The sequence below is a fragment of the Sinocyclocheilus rhinocerous genome, unplaced genomic scaffold, assembly GCF_001515625.1.
Source record: "Sinocyclocheilus rhinocerous isolate Xijiao unplaced genomic scaffold, SAMN03320098_v1.1 scaffold835, whole genome shotgun sequence".
Classification (NCBI taxonomy): Eukaryota; Metazoa; Chordata; class Actinopteri; order Cypriniformes; family Cyprinidae; genus Sinocyclocheilus; species Sinocyclocheilus rhinocerous.
In genome coordinates this window covers 1,175,735-1,200,652 of record NW_015647431.1, presented here as the reverse complement: position 1 = coordinate 1,200,652, position 24,918 = coordinate 1,175,735, and the positions used below count along the sequence as shown (strand labels likewise).

General features: G+C 35.2%; 1 protein-coding gene across 1 annotated transcript in view; it reads left to right on the top strand.

Annotated features, from left to right (window-relative positions):
* LOC107709056 (semaphorin-5B-like) overlaps positions 1–24,918 on the top strand; it is a 66,572-nt gene that overhangs the window by 7,545 nt on the left and 34,109 nt on the right. Inside the window, exons 2-3 of the mRNA XM_016513447.1 lie at positions 11,556–11,629; positions 23,560–23,789. Coding sequence (XP_016368933.1) covers positions 23,606–23,789 — 184 coding nt within the window. The 5' untranslated portion in view covers positions 11,556–11,629; positions 23,560–23,605. The remainder of the gene's footprint in view (positions 1–11,555; positions 11,630–23,559; positions 23,790–24,918) is intronic.

The window sequence follows — 24,918 nt, the reverse complement described above, 5'->3', positions numbered from 1 at the left end:
TGCAGCGAGACCCCGAAGGGCTGGAGGACAACACAGCCAAGCTTGTGTGAAATGGGTCAAGCTAAATGTTTGAAATATTAAAGCAAATATTGCTGTTCTCAAGGCCCGGCCGCACAGTGACGTGCTCTGTCAGGCACAAGAGAGTCATTGATGCCTCTGGCCGCGGTGGGGTGTGTTGTGTTTTAAGGGGGGTCTGTGCACCTTCAGACTGGGTTAGTCAAACAAGCAGGTCTTTTTTAAGAGGAGAGTGTTTTTGTAAGGCACGATAGCTTGCTTTTTTCCTATCTGTCCATCCATCAGATTAGTGCAGCGGTTTTTACTCCAGTGCTTGACAAACCTCTACTAATGGAAACTTAAATAAGCATATTCAATTTGGGGGTACCAGCTTGCTGTTTGCACTTTTCAAATGCATGTATGTAAATCTTTAAGTATAAATTATATACGTTTTCTGTAAAGTTAAACATTTGTTTTTAAAGCTGCTTTAAAGAGTTTAAAGTTACATTTTGGCTACTTGAAATTAGTATTAACTGATATAAAATATAAAGAACTTATTTTATTTCAGCTAGTTGCCAAGACATTTCTTATTTTCATTTAGTGTAACTTAAAGTACTAAAACAACAAAAGCTAAAACTGAAATAACGAATAAAAAAATTATATATATATATATATATATATATATATATACACACACACACATATAACTATAACATATTAAAAAAACTAATAAAAATGACAAACTTTTACTAAAATTAAAATGAAAACAGAATGAAAAATAAAATTAAAAATATTAATAAAATCAAATAATATCTCAATACTAAAATAACACTGCTACATGCTAGCACTTGTTTAGAAGTGAGAAGGTATAAATGAGAAGATATAATTTTTTTCTATTTATAATATATTTGATTAAATTTATATGTTTTGGAGCATTATGGGTAATTATTAATGGCCAAGTTTTCTAGCAATGTATGAAGTTTTCTAGCAATGTAAAATAAGTCAAGGTGATTCTAACAAAGGATTTCTTACTCAATGAACATGCTGTATGAGAATGTTCACCGTTTTACATGAATACCTTAAAATGAACATTCTGGCCTCATAATATTGACTTTCTTCTTGTGGAACACAAAAGGCAGTGTTATTTTAGTTTCAGAGGTACTAATACAGTTTTTAGTAATATTTTGAAGTTGTTATATTTTTAATAAAATGTAAAAAAAAATATTTTAATAAAACATTTTATTTTTGTTTAATTTTAGTTAGGTTCTTTTTAATAATTTTGTTGTATGTTTGAATTATTTTAAACGGAAAAGTTTTGTGTAAACTGTGTAATGTCAAATTGTCTTAGAATAACTCTACTGGAGCGATGCGTAATCATATTCAATAAGTCCCGTCTTTCACCAGACCACATTGATAATTTCACTGAACAAATAACACATGGTCCGAGTAAGTAAAATGGGCATTGTTGCATTGTTTTGGTTTTAGACGATATAACCTACATGAAGTAAGTTTTTAAAAGCCGATTAATGAGGAAAAAAAATTTACTTAAATGATTTTAGCAAATGGCTGCAATATAACAAAGAGTGAAAAATTTAAGGGGGTCTGAATACTTTCCGTACCCACTGTATATATATATATAATATTTGTTATATACTGTTTATTATATATTTTATAATTTATTTCAGTTTTAGTTTCAATTATTTTAGTACATCAATTCAAACTAAAATGAGAAATTTCAGTCAATGTTTTTTTTTCATAACGTTTTTATATAGTGTTAGTTATTAATAATAACCCTGACAGCAGGAGATGTTTTATGGACTGTCCAAGCTGCTATTTTACATCTATTATATGTCAAATCTTGCATATTTTGTCCACGTAAAAAATTTACAGTTCAGTCTATTTTATTACAAATCTATTTCAGAAGACGTGAAATATCGTGCTCAAGTCAAATTTGAACTACTTTTGTGATACTTCTATGGTGTTTTTTGTCCTTTGTGGGGCTTGACAGATCACGGTGTGCTTTCATTGCATGGATGTTCTTCGGAGCATCTCCTTTAGCATTCATTGAAAGTCATATGGACCTTGGACGACATGAGGGTGAGTAAACGATGACAGCATTTTCACTTTGGGTGAATCCCACATAGTAAGGTAGATATGTGGGGGTGTGTTCGAACGAGCCGTTTTAGGTAGGCGTGGCTGACTCTTAACTTTTATAAAGAATATCTCTTTGGATTTGAGACTTTAGTCTTTGCAAATTTACAGATCTTCTTTATGCACCAAGAGCTTGTAACACTCCAAAGAGAAAGGAAAAAATTAAATTGCATCATATGACCCCTTTAAATAAGATGTGAATCATACTTCCAGGTAGTGACCTGTCAAAAAGTCGTGGACGGGGCCATTTGTTTCCCCCTTCCAAATGTGACATAAAGTTTCCTACGTGCATAGGAACAGTAAGTTTAGTGTAAGTGATTTCATGAGCGAGGGCAGGAAAACTCTGCATCTGTTTTCACAAGGGAGGAGAAACAGCGCTGCATTCATGACGTCCAAATAGCTGGTCCCAAAAGTCGTAAGTTCGATCCCAGGTCGTGTGATCCATGCACTGTAGAGTTTCTGAGATCTCCAATCATCAGAGTGCTCTTGATTGAGGCACTTAACCTCGCTTTGTCCCAGGAGGGGGACGGTCCCTAATATTAGTGTACCGCAAATCGCTCTGAATGAGTAGTATCTGCACACCCAGCGTTCTTGTGCTTTCTCTTCACCGCACGTTCACCTTCCTAGTCTGCATTTGTCTCAATCCTACTGAAATTGGTTTAGCATAACTCTTTCTGCTGGGGCGTCCCACTGTTTTGTCTGTTTTTGGAGCATTGCAAAGGAAGATGAATGGCGCTCTTGCTGATGGCTTTAAAGGTTAAGAAAATGTCAGAACAGCAGAGCTATTAGTCTCCTGTGTTTGGACGGACCCTTGAAGGGGCCGCTGACTTCCTCCTGAGATGTGGGATATGATCTATGCGTGCGGGTAATTGCCGTCGTGTTTGTGTCCGACAGGTCAGGCTGGGCCTTGTGCTCTTTTCTCCCATCAGCCATCTGGTTTCAGGACTGACATTTCACTCTGTCACTTAGTTGCTGTAAGTCATGCAGGAACATTGGTGAGGGCTACAACTAATGATTGATTTGTTTTGATTAATTTCTCAATTTACTCAATTCAAAATCGATTTATTTGTACATTAAGAAGAGTGCATGTCAGTTTTCCTCAAGGAAAAAAAAATCTCTCAACTTATGCTGTAAACTAGTGAACCCTGTTAAAAATAAATAAATTTGTATACAAACAATTAAATTGCACAATGCAATTTTTATAAAATAACTTTATAATAATAACTTTCAATGATATAAGTATGTTTCTACTCCAATTAGTTTTTTGAAATATAAACATTTAAACAGTGGCTGTCATAAAAACTTGTTTTCATGATGGGTTTATTCAAACATACATTAAGTACAGTTGAAGCACATATTGAAGTACAATTTAAGTAAAAATATAATCAATATATAGTGCATATATTTAGCAAAATGTTCCTCTCTAGAGTTCATTGATCTAGCTAACTATAAAGTTTATGGACACTGAATGGCTTTTCTGAGGTAAATAAAACATTCCATGACATATCAATCAAAATTTAAATTTCATAAAAGAATTTGAAAGCTGAGACTTTGTTTTATATCAGAAGTAACAAAACACAAAGCTTATTGCGATTTATTGGATGGGAGGCATGCTACTAGATGAGAATAAATTAAAATTGAGAAATCGATATTACGATTTTGACTATTTTGATAAGAGATTAATCTGTTGATTGAATGTCAATTTGGATGGATGAAAAAATTCCAAAAATTAATTATTATTATTATTTTTTTAATTTTTACAAAAAATATATATATATTTTTTTCAATATTTTGAATATCTGGAAGTGCAAATGGAACTTGGGAGCTACAGCCGAGTGGAAAATATGAACTATATATGCACTATGTAGATTAAATTATGTTTATTAAAGTCCCCATGAAATCAAAATTAAAGTTTTTTGGGTGTTAGTATCAGTATATTAGTCTTAAGGTTATCTATAAGGCAGTGTGCTCCAAAACGGTGACAAAATTCGCATTTAGAAGATATAAGCATTCAAAGCTTGCAGTTCGTCTGATATAAACGAACGCTATTGGCTATTTTAAAAAGGGGCGGGGCTGCTTGATATGTCCCTCCCTGTCTTCCTGTTTCAGTTAAAATTACGTCAATACGTAGAGTAACGCTGCGTGTTTCTAAGCATTTCAGGGGACCTTTAAGTTAATTGTTATTTTTTTCCTGGCCCTCTCTCTGGCTATTTCTCTTTCTTTCTGTTTGGATTTAATTTGCTTTATTAAAGGGGTGGTTGATTGCGATTTCACTTTTTTTAACGTTAGTTAGTGTGCAATGAACTGTTCCAATTATACACTTATTTTCACATAGCTATGAGAAGCGTTAAACATGGACGCGCGTGCAGTTGCCGTACTGTATTAAAGCTTTAATCAGGATAAAACTGTATAGTAAAAGCTAACATAAGCAGTAGCATTTACAAATAACACTAAATTAGACACGCGCTAGAGGTGGTTTAGCCAATCATAACACACTGGGCTAGCTAACCAATCAGAGCCCATCGCCTATTTCTGAGGGAGGGGCTTCATAAAAGAAGGAAATGATCAGCCCGTTTCTCAGAGAAGGGACAGAGAGGTGTGGAATAAAGGTAAATTATGTGAAAAATAATGCGTTTTTTAAAAAACGAAGCATTAACACATGTTAGACTGCACCCCATAAACTCAATCAAGCCTAGAAAAAACCCAGTGAACCACCCCTTTAATGCTTTTGTGAAGAGATCACTTACTACTTTTTCTCCAGTGGGGGAATCTTCATTCATGTTATTTTCTCTTATCTTTATCCTCTCTCCTCTGTCTTTTTCTGTCCATCTCTGAGGAATGGTAGGCTGTGTTGTTACTGTGTGAATATCTCAGGTGAGTTTTTCCGCTCTGGCAGAGCACTCAAACCTGACTGAATCCCACCTGAGGCTTGAGGAATTCTCAAAATCATTCACTCTCTCCTTCTGTTTATGTTTTGCTTGTTCTCCAGAGGAGGATTTTATTGCTCAGCAGTTGCTCTGTCACAGCTCAGGAGACTTAAGGGAGTTCACAGTTGTGTTTTATTTACGTATTAGGCTTAACTTTATTTGTGATGTTTCTCCTTAGGGGAACTAAAAGTAGGTGCATATAAGACAATCATTGACGTACAGTATGATTATAGAGCTATAAAATAAATGCACCGCAAAATCTGTATTTCGGTCTTGTCAAAATAATATATTTAAGCAACTACTTTTTTTGTTGGATTTATCAAATTTAGTAAGAAACATAATAAAAGTATATAAATCTATAGTTTATGCCAGTGATTCTCAAACTTTTTTGCCGGCCAAACACATTTTATCTCAAATATTTATTTGAAATCTCATATCTGAGATTTTAAGTTAATATTTTTAAAAATTTGACAACAAAAATAGTTTTTTCACAGTTATATGATGTTGGTTAATGGTCAGGCAAACAAATAAAATATATCAAGCATTAATATAAAGTATGTGATGTATTTTATTTTCATTTTTAAAGGGGTCATATGATGCTTTTTTAAAGATCATTATTTTGTGTATTTGGTGTAACAGAATATGTTGACATGCTTTAATGTTCAAAAAACACATTATTTTTCAAATACGGTACATTATTGTAGGTCCTCTATGCCCCGCCTCTCTCAAACGCTTCGTTTTCTACAAAGTCCCTCCTTCCGATAAGCGCAGTCTGCTCTGATTGGCCAGCTGATCCTGCTTCAACACTAACTGCGGTTACTGACACCATGCCTTCTTTCTTTGCGTGCACATTTGCGGCGGGATTATGCAAATATTTCCACATAGTGGGGTAGATATGTGGGGGCGTGTTAGAATGAGCCGTTTTAGGGGGGCGTGGCAGAGTTCTTAACTTTGATAAAGAATATCTCTTTGGTTTTGAGACTTTAGTCTTTGCAACTTCAGGGATCTTATCTATGCACAATCAGCTTGTAACACTCCAAAGAGAAAGGAAAACTTGAAATCGCATCATATGACCCCTTTAATTTTCTTTTCTTATTTTCCATTTTGATGATTTAATTTATTATTAAATTATAGCTCACAAACCCCTGCAGTTCCCTCATTCGTGAATCCCAGTTTTATGCAACGGATTTTGCAAGTAAAATGTTCTTGTTTTATGGATGTTTAGACATTTTTACTAGAAAATAAGACAAAAAAAAAACTAATTAGAGAATGATTTCTTATAGCATGATGCAAAATGTTAATGCATTAATGCATGTAGAGATCTCTGACTTTATTGATCTCTTTGGCACTTCTAGTTGTGACATGCACGATTACTGAGGTCTTTTTTCAGGAGACACATCTGCAAGAAACTTCGGCAAAAGTCTTCATTTGCTCTCCATTTAATCTCACAACGCAAGTTTGAGTTTGAGTGAAAGATCTCTTTTTTTCATCTTGCATATGGGTCCTCATCATGAGTTCCTCAAAAAGAAGATGGACTAAATCAGCTGGTCTCCTGATGCTATGCTGTCTTGTGGACATCTTGTGATTGCAGCCATCAGATTGACCACAGGAGCTCAGAAAGGAACCGACAGCACTGTGAGGTGCACATAAAATAACCCAAAATACATAGCAAAAGACCTCTGTACTATTGTCCTTGAAATACTGCGTGCTCAAACACCCAGACTTTATATTTGACAGAAATAATCTTTTTATTTATAATTTAGTTTGAGTTAGCTTTCCAAAAGTTTTACCTCATTTCCCCATCTATTTCAATCCGGCTTTCTATCACAAACACCCACATTCAGTGCCTGCAGAGAAGAATATGGCACATATCCAGCATACTGCTTGTGTTTATAAAGAATGATTGTGAAGAATTAAGTCAAATCAGTGAGAGAAATGGCGAGTGGAACGAATAAAGTGTCTAAAAATGTGTGCTGAATTGAGATGATTACAGCATAAGTCATGTATTTCACGGTGAGATCATGTTGGCTAAATCTGTTTTGTGTTTCTTCATCCAGTGCTCTAGCATGACTTATTGTACTGGCATCTGTTCAGACATGACATATTCATAGTGAACCCCTCGAGAGGGAACACACCCGTGAGGGGTGGAGCCAAGACTAATTAACACCAGACTACCTCGACGCTGAATGCTATCATACTGTACAACTCTTGTTTTAGTAGTATTCCTCTTTGTGATTTACATTTGTGTGTCCAATGCAAACTCCAATGTCCAATGAATGGAGATGCATGACAAATTAGTTGGTCACTCTGTGTGTATTTTAGTTTCATATTCTATTCTATTCTATTCTATTTATATATTTTTGTTTGTTTCATATTTTCTTTTAATATTTTTTGAATTTCCATTCAGGTCCAGGCTGATTTATGCTGCGTAGTTTTGGTTTAGAAATGTGGTTAGTATTGTTTTGGCACTAGTTGGGGCTGGTTTAGTGCAGGTTAGTACTGGTCTGATGCTTGTCTAACTGGTGCTAACCAGCTTAGCCATGTTGTTCACCAGCAAAACCTGGTAAACCATCAAGGTTGGCTAAAATGCTTTGATGATTAAGCTAGTAAATCAACAGGTTCTTGCTGGTTATGTTGGTAAGCTATTGTGATTTTGCTGGTTTGGTACTAGTTATGGCTGGTTAATGCTGGTCAGTATGGAGGATTAGCAAAGTCATGCTGTCCAACAGTAAAACAGCATGGTCTTCTCCATCAAGCTGGTTGACTTTCTGGTTAAATCAGTAAGCAAAGGATTCTTGCTGGTTTAACTGGTCAGTTAATGTGATTTTGCTGATTTATAAGTTTGGTGACTGGTTTATGATGGCTAGTGCTAATCTGGAGCTGGTTCATTCTAAGTTAGAGTTGAGTAGAACTAGTTTGGTGCTTGTTATGGCTGGTCAAGCTGGAAAATGAGCAAAGATGCTGTCCATTAGCAAAACAGCATGGTCTTCCTCGCCAGGCTTTTTGACTTTCTGGTTAAATCAGTAAAGCAGAGGATTTTTACTAGTTAAGCTGTTTAGGTAATGTGATTTTGGTGCTTGGGGGCTGGGTTATGCTAGCTAGTGCTAATCATGAGCTGGTTCAATCTAGTTTAGGGTTAAGTAGTAGGCCTACTAGTTTGGTGTTAGTTATGGCTATTTAGTGCTGGTCAAGCTGGTTGACTTTGTGGCTAAATCAGTAAAGTAGAGGGTTCTAGCTGGTTCTTGCTGTAATTTTGCTGATTTAGAAGTTTGGTGGCTGGTTTATGTTGGTTAGTGCTAATCTGTAACTGGTCCATTCTGGTTTAGAGTTAAAGGGTTAGTTCACCCAAAAATAAAAATTCTGTCATTAATTACTCACCCTCGTGTTGTTCCAAACCCGTAAGACCTTCGTTCATCTTCGGAACACAATTTAAGATATTTTTGATTAAATATGGGGGCTCTCTGACCCTCCCATAGTCAGCAAGGTAACTACCGCGTTCAAGGTCCAGTGTTCAAGGTCCTTACTTTGGGTGAACTAACCCTTTAAGTAGTACTGGTTTGGTGCTAGTTGTGGCTGGTTAGTGCTAGTCAAGCTTGTTAACTTTCTGGTTAAATACGTGAAGCAAAAGGTTCTTGCTGGTTAAGCTGGTCAACTAATATGATTTTGCTGTTTTAGAAGTTTGGTGGCTGGTTTATGCTGGTTAAGTGCTAATCTGTAACTGGTTCATTCTGGTTTAGGGTTAAGTATTACTGGTTTGTTGCTAGTTAACGCTGGTTAGTAGAGATGCACCAATTGCAATTTTCTTGGCCAATTCTGATTTCTGATTTTTTTGCCAATTTTTGCCGATTCTGATTTTCTTTCTAAGAACTATAATTGACAGCATATACAAACTAAAATTAACTTTTTTCAATTCAAAAAAAATATTTACATAATAAAAGAAATGGTTAAACATTACAATTCCCCTAATCTGGACTAAGTTACAGTTGTTCTCTCACTTAAACAACTCTACAAATAAAGTGCTCTATGATTGGAAAGAGGTAGAAATGAGCTGATATATATAACAAAACAGATGTAATTTCCCACTGTTTATAAATTTTTAATGAGTGAGTCATTTAGTCTTTCATTTTGTTCAAATGGCTGATTCATTCAGGAAGCGAGGCAAGGTTGATTTATGCTGGTTAGTGCCAATCTTGAGCTGGTTCATTCTGGTTTACTGTTAAGTTAGTACTGGTTTAGTGCTGGTTATGGCTGGTTTAGCTGGTGGACGAGCAATGCCATGCTGTCCAACAGCAAAAATCAAGGTCTTTCTGCTCAAGCTTGTTGACTTGCTGGTTAAGTCAGTAAAGCAGAAGGTTCATGCTGGTTAAGCTGGTAAAAAAATTGGTCTTGCTGACAAAGAAGTTTGAGCATGCCTATTGTCTGTGTTTACAAAGCAAGATGGGACAATAATTAGTGTTACACAATTAGTGTACCACTATCAATTCGTCTGTGCTTTGGTTGTGTGTACTATCATGTATTTTAAGCTTTTAGCTTAACATAACTGACTGAATTTTCCCTGGTGTAGTCGAGAGATCTTTTGACTCTTAGCAAACCTTATTACATTGTGAATCTAGCACAACTCTTGCATAAAATATCATCCTTTTCCTCATTCAGCTCAGAGAATAAATGTATATAACTAATTTCAGTCTTCTGAATTAAGCGACTCAGTTGAATGGAGCCACAAATTAATTGATGGATGAATGAGTGAATGAATTGATTGATCTCAAGAGAAAGTCGTACAAAAGTTGAACTCGAAATCAACCGCCCCGTTGCGTATTGTGTTTTTGTGTGCGATGGGGGCCTGGAGATGGGGGGAAACGGAATTATGACAGAGGGGATTGAACATGTTTCTTGATCTCTTTTCCCCTATTCTCACTGTGAAATGTCAAATTTGAATTGATTGAAAGGAAAATTACAGCTGTATTATGGGATTTCATAGGGGGAGGGGTGTTGTTTCCACAGAAACTAGAAACTAGCTTCTCAAAGTGCTGTTCTCAGCTAATGAGTAAGCAAAGGTCTCATGTCGAATACACAGTGGCCCCAAAAAGTATTCAGAGACTTAAAAATGGCTGATTGTCAATGCATTAAATAAAATGTCAACCCAAATGGCATTTATTTTAAAGAAAAAAGTATACAGTAGGCCTACTTATTAAGAAGTAGACCTGTATACCGGATTATTTCACGGACATTTGTCAAGTTTGAAGTGATAAAACAGGGGCTTCGGGTTTTGGTGTTAAACCCGCTTCACTTGTTTAAACTTTTGCCAGTAGCAAAAATGGCATTGCAGTAATTTCTTTAAATCAATTCAAACTGTCCATTTCAGTAAAGTGATACAAAACTGATTTAATAGTTCATTTGCATAATCTCTAAAATATTCACAGAAGTGTTGTGCGTTTTACATTTCAGAGGAAATACACACATATACACTACTGTTCAGATCTCTGGGGTCAGTAAGATTTTTTTTAATTAATTAATATTAATAAATTAATATGAATAAAATTAATAAATTTTATTCAGAAAGGATACATTAAAATGATCAAAAGTGACGGTAAACACATTATTTATCAATGTTACAAAAAAGTTATATTTTAAATAAATGCAGTTCTTTTGAACTTTCTAGTCATCAAAGAATCCTGAAAAAAAGAAACGTATCACAGTTTCTATAAAAATATGAATCAGCTGTTTTCAACATTGATAATAATCAGAAATGTTTCTTGAGCAGCACATCAGCATATTAGAGTGATTTGTGAAGGATCATGTGACACTGAAGACTGGAGTAATGATGCTGAAAATTCAACTTTGGTCACAGGAATTAATTGCATTTCAAAATATATTCATACAGAAAACAGTTATTTTAAATTGTAATAATATTTCAGAATATTACTGTTTTTACTGTATTTTTAATCAAGTAAATGCAGCTTGGGTGAGCAGAAGAGACTTCTTTCAAAAACATAAAAAATTTGACCCGACCCCAAACTTTTGAACAATGTTTCAATATTAATTACGATTAATGTTAATTAAGGAAAAAAGTATTATGACACTTGTGAAACGTGAGTGAATCTTTTTGATCCATGAACATCACTCTGCTAGGACACCTGAGTGATTGTATCATTTTTGCCTAATGTTTTTGGTGATTTTCAGTGGGAAAAGTAGTGAAGAGAAAAGATCCTACAGCATTTGAGCACAGAAGACACTTATGTGATCTTATTTCATATCAGACATTTTCAAGCATAGCATCAGTGTTGAAATACTGGGGCTGCTGTACGCATCTGAGGTGCACCAGCCTTCGTTTGGGAACAATTAGAGGAATTTTAACCCTTTAGTTTCCGAGTCAGCCACTGCGCACATTACTGAAGCCCCTTCATCTCCCCCTTTCCTCTGGACGCAGCCCGTCCGCGAGAGGCTGACTAAGATGATTTCTCTCTCTCTCTGTCTGTCTGTAAGGATTGCATTAAACAGATCTGAAGTCTATCGGATGCGCTCCTCTGGAATGAGCCCTTGCTGACACCTTCCTCCTGGTAAGTAGACTCTTTCTGTCCTCATCTGTCCATCTGTGGACAAAACTATCCACTTCCTGTGAGTCTTTTCATCTTGTTGCTCTGTGCTTTCCTTTCTTTTTTTGGCATGAGAGCAATTTTGCCCACGTCTTCCCTCCCTTCGTGTCCATCCCGTATCTTTTCCAATTTCGTCCTCTCTCTCTCTCTGTGCTCCATCCCGTCTTCCCTCTCTCTCTGTCCCCTCCCTCTCTCCGTGTCTTTGTTGAGGTATGCTGATAAACAGTTTGGCCGTCATCTCCAGACCTCCCCCATTGTGTCCAGTTCTTTTTGTTCTCTCAGCCTTTGGCACTGGCCTGTGTGTGTGTGTGTGTGTGTGTGTGTGTGACTGACCACTTCAAGTGTTTGTCTGAATAGATGGAGCTACTATGCAAGAATTTAGCCGTATTGTCCATAGTGTTGCAGCATTTTGATTGTTTTTGTGTCTGTGTGCCTTTTTCTCAGTTCAGTTGAGTTTCATTTCAGTTAATCTGTTTTTGTTGTCATTGGAGTTAATCTTGTCATTTCTGTTTGCTTTTTCTGTATATTTCTCATAACTTATTTTAGATTAGTTATATTTACTTGGTGTAATTCTTTTTCATTTCAATACAATTAAATTAGTCTTTGTTGTCATGATAGTTCATTTTGTTGTTCCGTTCTATCTGTGTGTCTCTATTCTGTTTCTCTCAACTCTCATTTTAACTCAGTTTAATTTTAAATTAAATCATGTTCATGTTCATTGCTGTCTTGACAGTAATTTGCACTGCAGATATGGAGACATAATATTTTGAAATAGCGTATACTGTAGAACGTGCATTGCTAAGACCTATAAATATGAAGGTTTGGGGTCAGTATTTAAAAAAAAAAGGAAATTACATTGATCAAAAGTGGCAGTAAAGACAATCATAATGATACAAAAGATTTCTATTTCCAAAAATGCTGTTATTTTCAACTTTCCATTCATCAAAGAATCTTGAAAAATAAATGTATCACGGTTTCCACAAAAATATGAAGCAGCACAACCGTTAAATGCACAACATTGATAATAATCAGAAATGTTTCTTGAGCAGCAAATCAGCATATTAGAATGATTTCTGAAGGATCATGTGACTCTGAAGACTGGAGTAATGATGCTGAAAATTCAGCTTTACATCACTGGAATAAATTATATTTTACAATATATTCACATAGAAAACATTTATTTTAAATTGTAATAATATTTCACAATTTTACTGTATTTTTGATCAAATAAATGCTGCCTTGGTGAGCAGAAGAGACTTCTTTCAAAAACTTTAGATTTTTTGTGTGTTTCTTATATGAATTTAAATTGATAAAAAATTATTATTAATTTTGCAGCATTTATTAATCTTGGTTAATGATAATGATTCTTTATTGTTTATTAATTTATAAATTCCTTTAATGTTAACCTATACAGCATTTATTGTTAAAAAGTTAACTGTTATATGTAGAAATAAAAATAAAACTCACTATTGCATTAACTAACATGAATTACTGTGGAAAGTTTTTACAGGAAAGAAACTGGAAGAAACTTATTTTTGTTTGTTTTGAAAAGTCTGAGAAATGCTACAAATATAAATAGGGTGGCTGTTGGATTTATTTCATAAGACAGAATTAAACAGAAAACCTAAACAACCATGATAATGAAAATTCATGCATCTGCAACTTTGAGTCTAAGTGCATGTTGTCCATTATTCAGGGCCAGCCGCCGATGTGCAACGATTCATAAACAAATCTGCAAATTTAGAGCTGTGAGCTGTGATTTTAGTTTCAAGCTCATAACGTTAGTTTAAACATTCTTTTTCTCTTTTATATCTGCTTGAATATATTAAATTATTAATACACTGTTGAGAGAGATGCTTCTGTCACAAACCTGACGTTGTCAATGAGGTGGCAGAGAAACAGATGGTCAGATGGACAGAGAAAGGGAGAATGAGTGAAACGTGAATGGCGTGAGGATGGACACAATAAAAGGCCGGTCTTGTTGCCGTGCTGTTTAAGATTCTGCCTGGTGTCGGGTCCGTGGTCAGGGCTGAGTGAAAGTGCTCAGCTTTGGCGGATGACCGCGTACTCGCTCAGAGCGCCCGTAAAGCTCAACGGACTTCATTCACGTGCTAAAGAGCCTCTGCTTTGACAGATAGTTGGCCGGTCGCACAGAGGAGGCTTTCACGCAGAGACAGTGAAGGAGTGGAAGGTTTAGGGGAAAAAAATAGCAAACAAGGACGCATCTGAAAAGGCAGACACTTTCAGAGATACAACAAATATCCGTGGAACTGCTAATTTTTTTTGGATCTGTCTCACCGTACATCTATCTCAGGATGCTCAGGTTGGCGTTGGCTCTCGGCGGCAGAGGTTGCTGGCCCGTATTAGGGCCCTAACTAGGGTAGTGCACACTCACAGACCTCCAGCTGTGTGAATGGGAATACAGTTCATTCGGGGTCTCTTTTAGGGGATAAAGGTTTCGGTTGTGTGACCCCTTTCAGCGCAGTGTTAATTTTGACAGGCTTTTTTGATTTAGTCTTAGTCTTTATCTTGAAACGAAAATGCTTAATAGTCTTAGTCACATTTTAGTCATTTGAGTCTTTCATAGTTTGTCTAGTTTTAGTCGGCGAAAAAAGTCACTGCATTTTTGTCAACTTTTAGTCATTACTTTTAGTCAAACTGCTAGTCAAACTGCAGTTACCAACATTTATTTTGGGTATATGAGAACTGAAGAAGTGGAGCGTGAGCGAGAGAGAGCACTTCTATCAGCGCGATTCCGCCTATCCCGCCTTCACTAACTTTAAGTTAATCGACAACGAATTGTGACTCCTGGGAAAAACGGGACGTCTGGTCACCTTATCTCTACCCCTTCGGGTGCTGAGGCCATTGCTTCAGATCGCTAATTCGCATTTTGGTAGCCTATCCATATCCTGCGGCCAAACGACCCTTATCCGATTGCAATCCAATGACAGGGACGCACATTTTGAAGGACAAGACAGTAGCCTATAGGATGTATTTTGAATGTCCGGTAGTCCTCAAATAACATAATAGTCTGGTCTCGTCTTGTTAACGAAGACGCGGCATAAATTTCGTCATAGTTTTTATCATCAGATATTAGTTTTAGCTTGTCAACGTCTCTTCTTAGTCACAGAAAAAATGTTCGTTAACGAATATTTTTCGTTGTTTTCTTCGTTGACGAAATTAACATTGTTTCAGCGTTTAGAGAAATGCTAAGAAATGTTTAGAGAAAAGGGTGGCCGGGCTCCAAAGGGCAAAAACTTTTTCTCTGTGGGCAATGTTTGTTGAGAAGTATCTGGTATTTTTGTCAACGAGTCTAGCTAGGAAAATGAGCTTAAATTACATGCACTCTGCAAATGATCAAGACAGAAGGTCTTCATCCTGTGCACATTTGAAGACAGTTTCTTGTTTTCTGTAATTTTGAGAATGCTTTACATGAGCAATCACAGACTACGGACTTCATTCATGAAATGCACACAGAACGAATTTCTCTGTAAATCATTCATAAACCATTCTTTGGAAATTGTTGCACTGAATGGAATGTGACAATTTATGTAAGGATGGTTTTACAGATGATTTATACAGAAAATTGTGCTTGCATTTCATGAATGAGGCTGTAGATGCATCGATTACAAGAACAACATGCCAACAAACAACATGGACTTTCAGTCGCTTTAAAAGAGACAATTTTGAGGCTCTTCAGATGAAATATCATACACACAAGATTTCTCCCACAATATTATTGGCTGTAACTGTGTGCACACCTTGTGTGATTTGCTAAAACAATCCCTAAATAGCTGTTTTTCCTGTATTTTTGATAAAGTAAATGTAGCCTTAGTGAGAATAAGACTTCTTGATGGTGTATAGTGTAAATTTACACTTTAGTAGTTTGTAGTGTATATTTTATTATTTTTACAGCATTTATTAACCTTGGTTAATGATAATTTATAAATTGTTCTTTATTGTTTATAATATAATTTATAAATCAACCCTCTACATTGCGAGTAAATCACTCTATGCGCGCTACATGTAAATGATATTCTTTGTTGTATTTTGCTGTCAAAATAACGGAGGAAAATATATTGTTCTTATTAGCAGAATTCGTATCATTATTATCTTAGTATCTATTATTATTTTTGTTAGTTTTTCCACAATTAAAATTTTTTTTTACAGAAACACTGAATGACCAAAAAAGCACCACCACCAGTCCGAAGTTCAGTTAAAATCACTAATATGCATTCATACATGGTTATCAAGTTTTAATTCTAACTACTAAAGTTCTATCGTTAAATAATATTGATTATCATATTATAATGCTTGACTGACTGATGTTAAGAGTGTACTTTCAGATATTTATAAAACTGTGCCATTTTACAAACAAACATATATATATATATATATATATACAGTATATATATATATTTATCAGTCTGGCGAGTAAACAAACAAATTTACTAGCCAATGGCGATTCAATTGCCAAGGTGTTCGTAGAGGGCTGAAATTCACCACTTCATGTTGGTTCATTGACTTTTATTTTTATTATTTTTAATGAAAGGGTATGAAAAAAAACATTATTTGAAATTGCATACGTTGACTTAATATTCACGATAAGACTCTAAATGTGCGTTAAAAAAGTCTCTTGAACAAAATCCATAAAAATGGGGCCAAATGTACTGTTAATATGAAGGAATTTTCTGAATTACGCATTGCATCATGTTGTGTTTTAGAGTTGAAGGAGATGCCTGTAAATTCACCAGTTAAGGATTTCATTCTAATTTGGATTTCATTTTGACTTAAAATTAAAGTTACCAAAAGTAGAGGCAGAAGTTATTATATTTAATGAAGGATTATGAAGAGAAACATTTTTTCTTTGAAATAATGTGTACCAATGAATCACTCACAGTTCAGTAATGTGTATTAAATAAGTCTATTTGATTTCATAAGGACTTTAACTAGTTTAATAACTAAACTTTCTTGCTCTACTAGGGGGGTAATGTGACCAGCTCGGTTATTTTGTAACATCTTGACTAAACTGATGGCTCCAGCTGTCTGGACTTTCCTGAGTTCATCTTGAAACCCTTCTTGCAATCCCAGCTGCTCTTATCACTTGTCTTGCCTTTCTTTATGACTTCCGTCCTTCTCACTTAAAAGATGAATAGAGTCCATAAAGCCCCTGTATCAGTGTGCTGATGCTGCAGTGGTTGTAAAGCGCGGTGACAGTGAGACAGTGTTTATCTGAGTCCATCTAGAGTGGATTAGCATTAATCCTTGTGTTTATTCCAGACAGTCATGGATTCGTTGTCTTTCAGTAATGTGCTTGAGGAAAGCTGTGATGAAGGAATCTGACTTTTGGCAGGATTTTCCTTCAACGCCCTTCATATTTGCTCTCTCACTTATTGACCTCGTTACATGTGAAACTTAATATCCAAGGAATTCAGTTGTTTATACATTACATAATCTAAGAGTGTTGAAGGAATGTTCCGGTTTGAATACAACTACAACAACTTCTATCGACAGCATCTGTGGCCTGCTTTTGATTAGCACATCAGTTTTGACTCGTCCCTTAGTTTGTAGAAACGAATGTTGTGTTTACATTACATCACTTTCAGCAGAAGTCTGTGAGGCAAGGCAGGGTTTCAAAAACATGTATTTTTCGTGTCATGTTGGTTTGCTAGAAAGTTCTACATCTAGGTTTGTAAAATCTACATCACTTGTAACAGTGAGAGTACTTTTCTAGGCAGATGAACATCTAGTTGTTATACATTACAGAGTTTGGTTTATTACTTTGTGGACAGTACTGTGCAAAAGTTAGGGATTTATTTTTGAAAGAAATTAATACTTTTTAGCAAAGACGCATTAAATTGATCAAAAGTGACAGTAAAGACTTTTATAATGTAACTGAAGATTTGTGTTTCTAATAAATACTGTTATTTTGAACTTCTATTCATTAAGAAATCCTGAAAAAAAAATTATGTTGTAGTTTCCACCAAAATAGTAAGCAGGACAACTGTTTTCAACATTTCAACATCTTGAGCAGCAAATCAGCATATTAGAATGATTTCTGAAGATCATGTGACACTGAAGACTGGAGTAATGATGCTGAAAATTCAGCTTTGTATCACCGGAATAAATTACATTTTACAGTATATTCAAAGAGAAAACAGATATTTTAAATTGTAATAATATTTCCTCAGTATTACTGTTTTTACTGTATTTTTGATCAAAGAATTGCAGCTTTGGTGAGCATATCTTTGCGTAAAATGACCAAGTTTATTGATTGTAAATGGTGATGACAGGAGATTAAAGTTTGCAAATGTGTGAAAGGTTGTTCTTAAAAGTGACAGTAAAGACTTTTATAATGTAACTGAAGATTTGTGTTTCTAATAAATACTGTTATTTTGAACTTCTATTCATTAAGAAATCCTGAAAAAAAAATTATGTTGTAGTTTCCACCAAAATAGTAAGCAGGACAACTGTTTTCAACATTTCAACATCTTGAGCAGCAAATCAGCATATTAGAATGATTTCTGAAGATCATGTGACACTGAAGACTGGAGTAATGATGCTGAAAATTCAGCTTTGCATCACCGGAATAAATTACATTTTACAGTATATTCAAAAATAAAACAGATAATTTAAATTGTAATAATATTTCCTCAGTATTACTGTTTTTTACTGTATTTTTGATCAAAGAATTGCAGCCTTGGTGAGCATATCTTTGCGTAAAATGACCAAGTTTATTGATTGTAAATGGTGATGACAGGAGATTAAAGTTTGCAAATGTGTGAAAGGTTGTTCTTGGTTCTTGTAGCTATACTTTTGAAACAATGAGTTTAAAATGTATTTGTAAATACATTATTCAGGAACTCAAGATTATTTTCGGTGGTAATGAACAACATGCTGTCATTAGAGTTTAAGTTGCATTGACCGCAACATTTTTTATATATATATTTTTTAAACAAATTCTATTTGTCACACACACAAAAACCAATTTAAGCTCACGACATGAAATTTGAACCCTGTCTTGTGACTCTGCTTTAGAGGGAGCCATGTGTGTCCAGGGCAGGAATTGGCAGTGCAGTTTGTAATTCCACATAAAGGCCTTTAAATCTCTCCGTCTGGATTAGACGAGACGACAGAGACAGACGAGACGACAGAGACTGCAGAGAGCTGCAGGACGCCAAACACCTCCTGCCCTCAGAGTCACAAACTTTACACAGACACAGGGCTTCACTTTATGCTTTACTGAGCTTTGGTTGAGAGAGAAAGTGGTTCAATCATTTTGGTCTCCCATCAGATAATAAAGAGATACTTTGGTACAGAATCTACATGTAGGAGAACAGAAGTGAGAGGAGAGCAGACATTAATGTGGAAAGCATCTATAAGAAAGGGAGATGATGAGTTTTATTATATGAGAGAGAATCTGAGTCGGATACTGTCTTTTTCAGTAAATGAAAAGAAAGCGATTTGAAATTGTTCTATGCATTTTTTGGACAGCAGAGTATAATGTGATAGACAGCTATATTATGTAAAGTTTGTTTTAGAATGTATTTCACTAAACTTTTTACTTGTATGTAAAAACTTAATTTCATAATTCCAAATTATTTTAGAATCATATATCATTATGTGAACTAGAAGTTTAGTACATTACCGTTCAGAGGTTTATGGTCAGTATGATTTTTAATGTTTTACTCACCAAGGATGCAATTTCTAAATGAAAAAAATACAGTAAAACAGTCATATTTTTTTAAATATTATTACAATTTAAAATAAAATTAGTATTGTAATATATTGTAAAATGTAATTTATTTCTGTGATGCAAAGCTGAATTTTCAGCATCATTACTCCAGCCTTCAGTGTCACATGATCTTCAGAAATCACTCTAATATGCTGATTCGTTGCTCAAGAAACATTTTTTATTATTAATGTTGAAAACAGTTGTGCTGCTTCATATTTTTGTGGAAATCATGATAAAATATTTTTTTTGATGAATAGAAAGTTCATAAAACCAGCATTTATTAGAAATAAATTGCTCCAAACCTTTGAACGGTACTGTAAGTATTGATCTATATGGACAGACAGAAAGTATTTTGACAAAACCTGAGTAGAAGTGAAACCACATTTAGGATTTTTTTTTTTTTTAATTACAGCAAAAGGGGAGACTGTTTAATTCTGAAGAAAGTATTTTGACAAAACCTGAGTAGAAGTGAAACCACATTTAGGATTTTTTTTTTTATTACAGCAAAAGGGGAGACTGTTTAATTCTGATAATCTGATAATCAAGCATTATGTTATGACTGGGAGATATTTACACTTTGAAAAGTCTCTATTATATAATAACATTAGTTGATAATCTCATGCTCTCGTAAATCACTGATTGTTTTGGTGGATTTTGTTCTACTTTGCAAGGGCAAGAAACAAGTTGCCTCTAAACCAGGCATGACCTCGAGCAATGTCGCAATATTGTGTAGAAACAATGCATGAGCATTTGAGAGGAGTCTGAACAATTCCCTTGTGTATTACCCATAAACATGCTTGGAAGTCTTGAGTAACTTCAACACACATTGTTTGAATTGTTCACTCATAGTCTAATCTAGTTAGAAGAGCTGTCAGCTCATTATTGACCTCGAGGATATCTGTGTGTTATTGAGCGTATTTGTGTCTGTTAGCCATCTTTGACCTTATTTATTCATCCCGTTCTTTCATATCTCCTCTATTAACCCAAAAGGAATCGTCCCAGACGGGCCGTCAGTGGCCCACCTAGTCTGCTCATTGTCTGACCCTGGCCTCCCCTCCGGTGCATTTGTCACTGCCATCATTGGCTTTCATGGTTCTCCGTCTTTCTCTCCGTCATCCTTCTATCTCTATGGCCTCTGATGAGTCTGAGAAGGTGGGCATGAATACACTGAATGTGGGAGTGCTGAGGGTATTAAGGGGGATTTGGGGGATTGAGGGTCTTTTGCTATTGAGGTACATTAGACATGGTTGGCAATGAAGTGTCTGCCGCACAGCGTCACGCTCCCGGAGCCAAGAATAAGAGCAACAGTACGCCTGCGGAACCTGCTGCCAGAGAATTCCACAGAAAACTCGACACATTTCCATAGAATTCAAATGCATGCCATTCATAAAATTCTACACAGCCCCTCCCCTTGCTGTGACTTTGAGAGTTTTTGTGTAAATGTTGTTTAAATGTGCAAGTGTGCAATTTTTTGATGCCATTAATAGTATCACCAAGTGGAACTGTAAACATAAGTACTGTTTTCAAAAGTTTCGTAAACACTCCCCCTATCTGCTATTGGTGGGACCCAATGATAGCCTCGCCCCCAAACCATGCCATTGGTCGAGCCAGTGTTGCTGTTTAGGATGGGAAGTTTATATTGTTTTGGAGTTAAATCAACTTATGAATGGCTTACTTTTAGTTGTTTTCTGCATATTAAACTGGTATATGAAAAAGTGTTTTAACCCTGAAAAAATGACACGGATCAGCTTATTAAATACCATGTTTTTTTTAAATAAATTTTATATTAGTTTCTGCTTAAATGAAATGTTAAATGTTTCTTAAATGTTTCTGCTCAGCTGAAAGTTTTCCCAGAATATTTTATTTTGAATATTTAGGTATTATTATGTTGTTTGGACGGTATAATCCCCCCCCCCCCTTCTAATAATATAATTTTGATAGCTTTGAATAAAAGCTGTTTGCGTTTTTTTTTAAATAAAGAAAAATTATATTGCTTTCAGCTCAATGTTATTTTAATATAATTTATATACTATGATAATTTTTATTTTATTTTTTACATTTGCAGTATTTATTTTAATTTTAGTTTAAGGTTTGGTCATTCTGTTATGTGCTTTTATCATTTTTATTATTTTATTTTTTTAATTTGTTCTCACTTTATTTGTATTTCAGTTTTAGTAATTGTAGTGCTTAAACTTATTTCAGGTAGTTTCCAAGGCAGCTTCTTTTAATATTTACAGTTTATTTTAATTTTAGTTTAATTTCAATTACTGAAAATTATTTGCACACACAAAAGGATCACTTGTTGAAAAATTAATGTGAAAAATTGTAACATTCAATATGGCGACTATAGGAATGCCAGAAGGCCAGTAGTTATTTTGATATGGGCATCCGCTGTTATTTATAATCTTGACACAGTTTTGGAGATGGCAGGCTTTCCTTTTTAAAGTAGTTTTAAAAAGGAAAATAGCTCTTTGGGGGTATTTCTAAGATTACTTGAATTTTGTTTTTAAAGTATACAAGTATTTCCATTTAATACTATCATATGGTATCAAGTGAATCAGTACAAAAATGTGAAAAAGGTGGACCTAGTTACAGATTCAGGACATCAGACCACCTCTCTACAGAGTGGCCAGTGTTTGGTGTGTGTGTGTGTGTGTGTGTTTCCGTAAAACCAATACAGATGCTGCAGTGGTTCTCTATGACGTGTCAGGAAGTGTAGGTTTAAGTGTGATTGAGCATGTGTTAGTGTGTGTGTGTGCGTTTACTCGAGAACTAACAGGGAGGTTTGTGTTAAAGTGAAACTTTGTGTATGTATATATTCTGAGCTTATAAGATCTCAGATGCGTGTTTACATGTTGGGTTTACCTGAGCCTCATGCGCTGTCAAACACCTAATGGAAAAATTAACTGAGTGAACCGTTTTAAGCTTTAGGGAGGTCATCACAGAGAGCCGTTGATTCCCATGACAGGCTGAAAATATATCAAAATCTTTTCTTCAACTTATAATTAAACTTTTAATGATCTGCTGGCTCATCGTCCACAGGCTGACAATTACAGCAAAATCAATGTTATGTTTTAGAATAACATTGTTGAACCGCTGCGGGTCTTGGAAGGGGTCCAGTCGTTTACTCTGATGAGAGATGGAGGTTAATTCGATTAGAAAGAGCAAGATTTACACCATCTAACCCATCAGGAGGTGATGAAGCCGTCTCTCTGCGCTCTGTCTGCTCACTTGTCTGTTTATCTGTCCATCTAGCTCACTTGTCTGGATGTCCATCTGCTTTCTTTCTGTTCTTCCAGTTTTTGGTTTATTTTGTTGATTTGTCAATCTGTTATCTGTACTTTCAGAATTTACAATTTTTGAGGATTTATATTGGATTTATATTGGTCGTTCTTTTCCATGCAGTTACAGTGAGGGACTGAAGCTTTCAGAAAGTCCATATTCCAAGTCTTTTTTATTTTAATAACAAGGTGTATTTAATAAGAGTGCATTAGTGGCCGCTCACTTTTTCAGTGATTGGTTTCTGAATTTTTTTTTTCATTCATTTTTCCCGTAGGGATTTTTAAAAAGTCTTTGTAAAAGTGTTATAATCCATGAAGTAAACCAACCAGCTATGAGGTAAATCACAACATTAAAAACTTTTATTTGAAGCGAAAAAGTATTTGAAAATCAAGCAAAAGGACAAGACTTGATGGCTTTAAGGGAAAGAACTACAATCCCTTGAAGCATTGTGAATGACATAATCAAATTAAAAATGAAATGTAAAACTATTCAATTAAAGTTGTTGATTATATCTATAAAGCAATGTATTTTACATTTATTGTAAATTATGCATATAGAAATATTTAAGTATTTTGATAGTGTAGGGAGACCGACTCGATTATGCCGTTTGTGACGTTCCCTGCAAGCTCTTTTTGTTCGCTGCAACTCTCTTGATTGGTGAATTTTTTTTGTGCAGCATCATGGGTAATGTAGTTTATCACCACAAATTCTGCTGTTAAACATGATTATTCAAAAAATAAGTTCAACAAAAGGATACACTGTTGATTAACCTCGTAGCTCACAACAGGTAAAAGTTATTGCTAAAATCAGTTTTCACTTTGGGAGCACGACTGTTGCACTCTGTAACGTGATTCGTTTTCATCTCTCCTCTTCTCAGGACTCTCTCACCGTTTACAAGTACAGGAGTGGTTGTTGCAGTAACCATGACAGCATTGCCGTTCCGGGTCGGACCGCTGCTCTTCTCTGGACTTGTCATCTTCCGCCTCCTCTCTCTGCCTCTCGTCACGTCACAGACGCCATCACTCCCAGCGACCTCTGACCCGGAGTCTGCGCCCTCTCTGCCTGGAGAGTGCCTGAGAAAAATGCACCCCGTTACCTCCTACACAGGTGGGTGTAAAATAGCTCACTCTCTCCTGCCCTTTCCATCATCGCATTTGGAGCCAAAGGTTAAAACGATAAGCCTTTGAATCATTTTTTCTCCGCTGAACATCTCGGTAATATTGGTTGAGCTAGTAAAAACTGCAACATAGCCGAACGTCTCCATTGCAGCTAGATCAGAAGAGACCATCTAACTGAAACCAGAGATGGTATAGGGAGGATAAAAAGAGTAAAATGAATGGGAGAAATCACATTGCTCACTATGATGGTTGTAAATTTCAGTTACAAGAGCCTTTTTGAAAAAGACATCACTTTTGTATTTTATTAGCTAGTCCATATTTATTACATATTTATTCATATATATATATATATATAAATATAAAACAGTAAAGACATTTATAATGTTACAAAGAATTCCATTTTAAATAAATGCTGTACTGTTGAACTTTCTATTCATCAAAGAATCCTGAAAAAAAAGTTTCCTCAAAAATATGAAGCAGCACAACTGTTTCAACATTGATGATTAAAAGAAATGTTTCTTGAATATTAAAGCAGCATGATTTCTGAATGATTTCTGAAGGATCATGTGACATGAGAAAATTCAGCTTTGCATCACAGGAATAAATTACATTTTACAATACAGGTGCATCTCAATAAATTAGAATGTCGTGGAAAAGTTCATTTATTTCAGTAATTCAACTCAAATTGTGAAACTCGTGTATTAAATAAATTCAGTGCACACAGACTGAAGTAGTTTAAGTCTTTGGTTCTTTTAATTGTGATGATTTTGGCTCACATTGTGGTTAACTCTTAACTTTTATAAAGAATATCTCTTTGGTTTTGAGACTTTAGTCTTTGCAACTTTACAGATCTTCTTTATGCACCAAGAGCTTGTAACACTTCAAAGAGAAAGGAAAAATTGAAATCGCATCATATGACCCCTTTAAAGGTGCTATAAGCAATTTCATTTGTTCTGCTGATTTCTGCTAGACTTAAGCCTGGTTCACACAGTATGATTTTGGCCACGATTTTGCCATCTTAGGCAAATTTTTGGAAATCATGAAAGATTAAAAGGGCAAAATCAGTTTCTGAGATGATTGCACAACTGACACAAATGGTGACTGAAATCTTAAAGGGA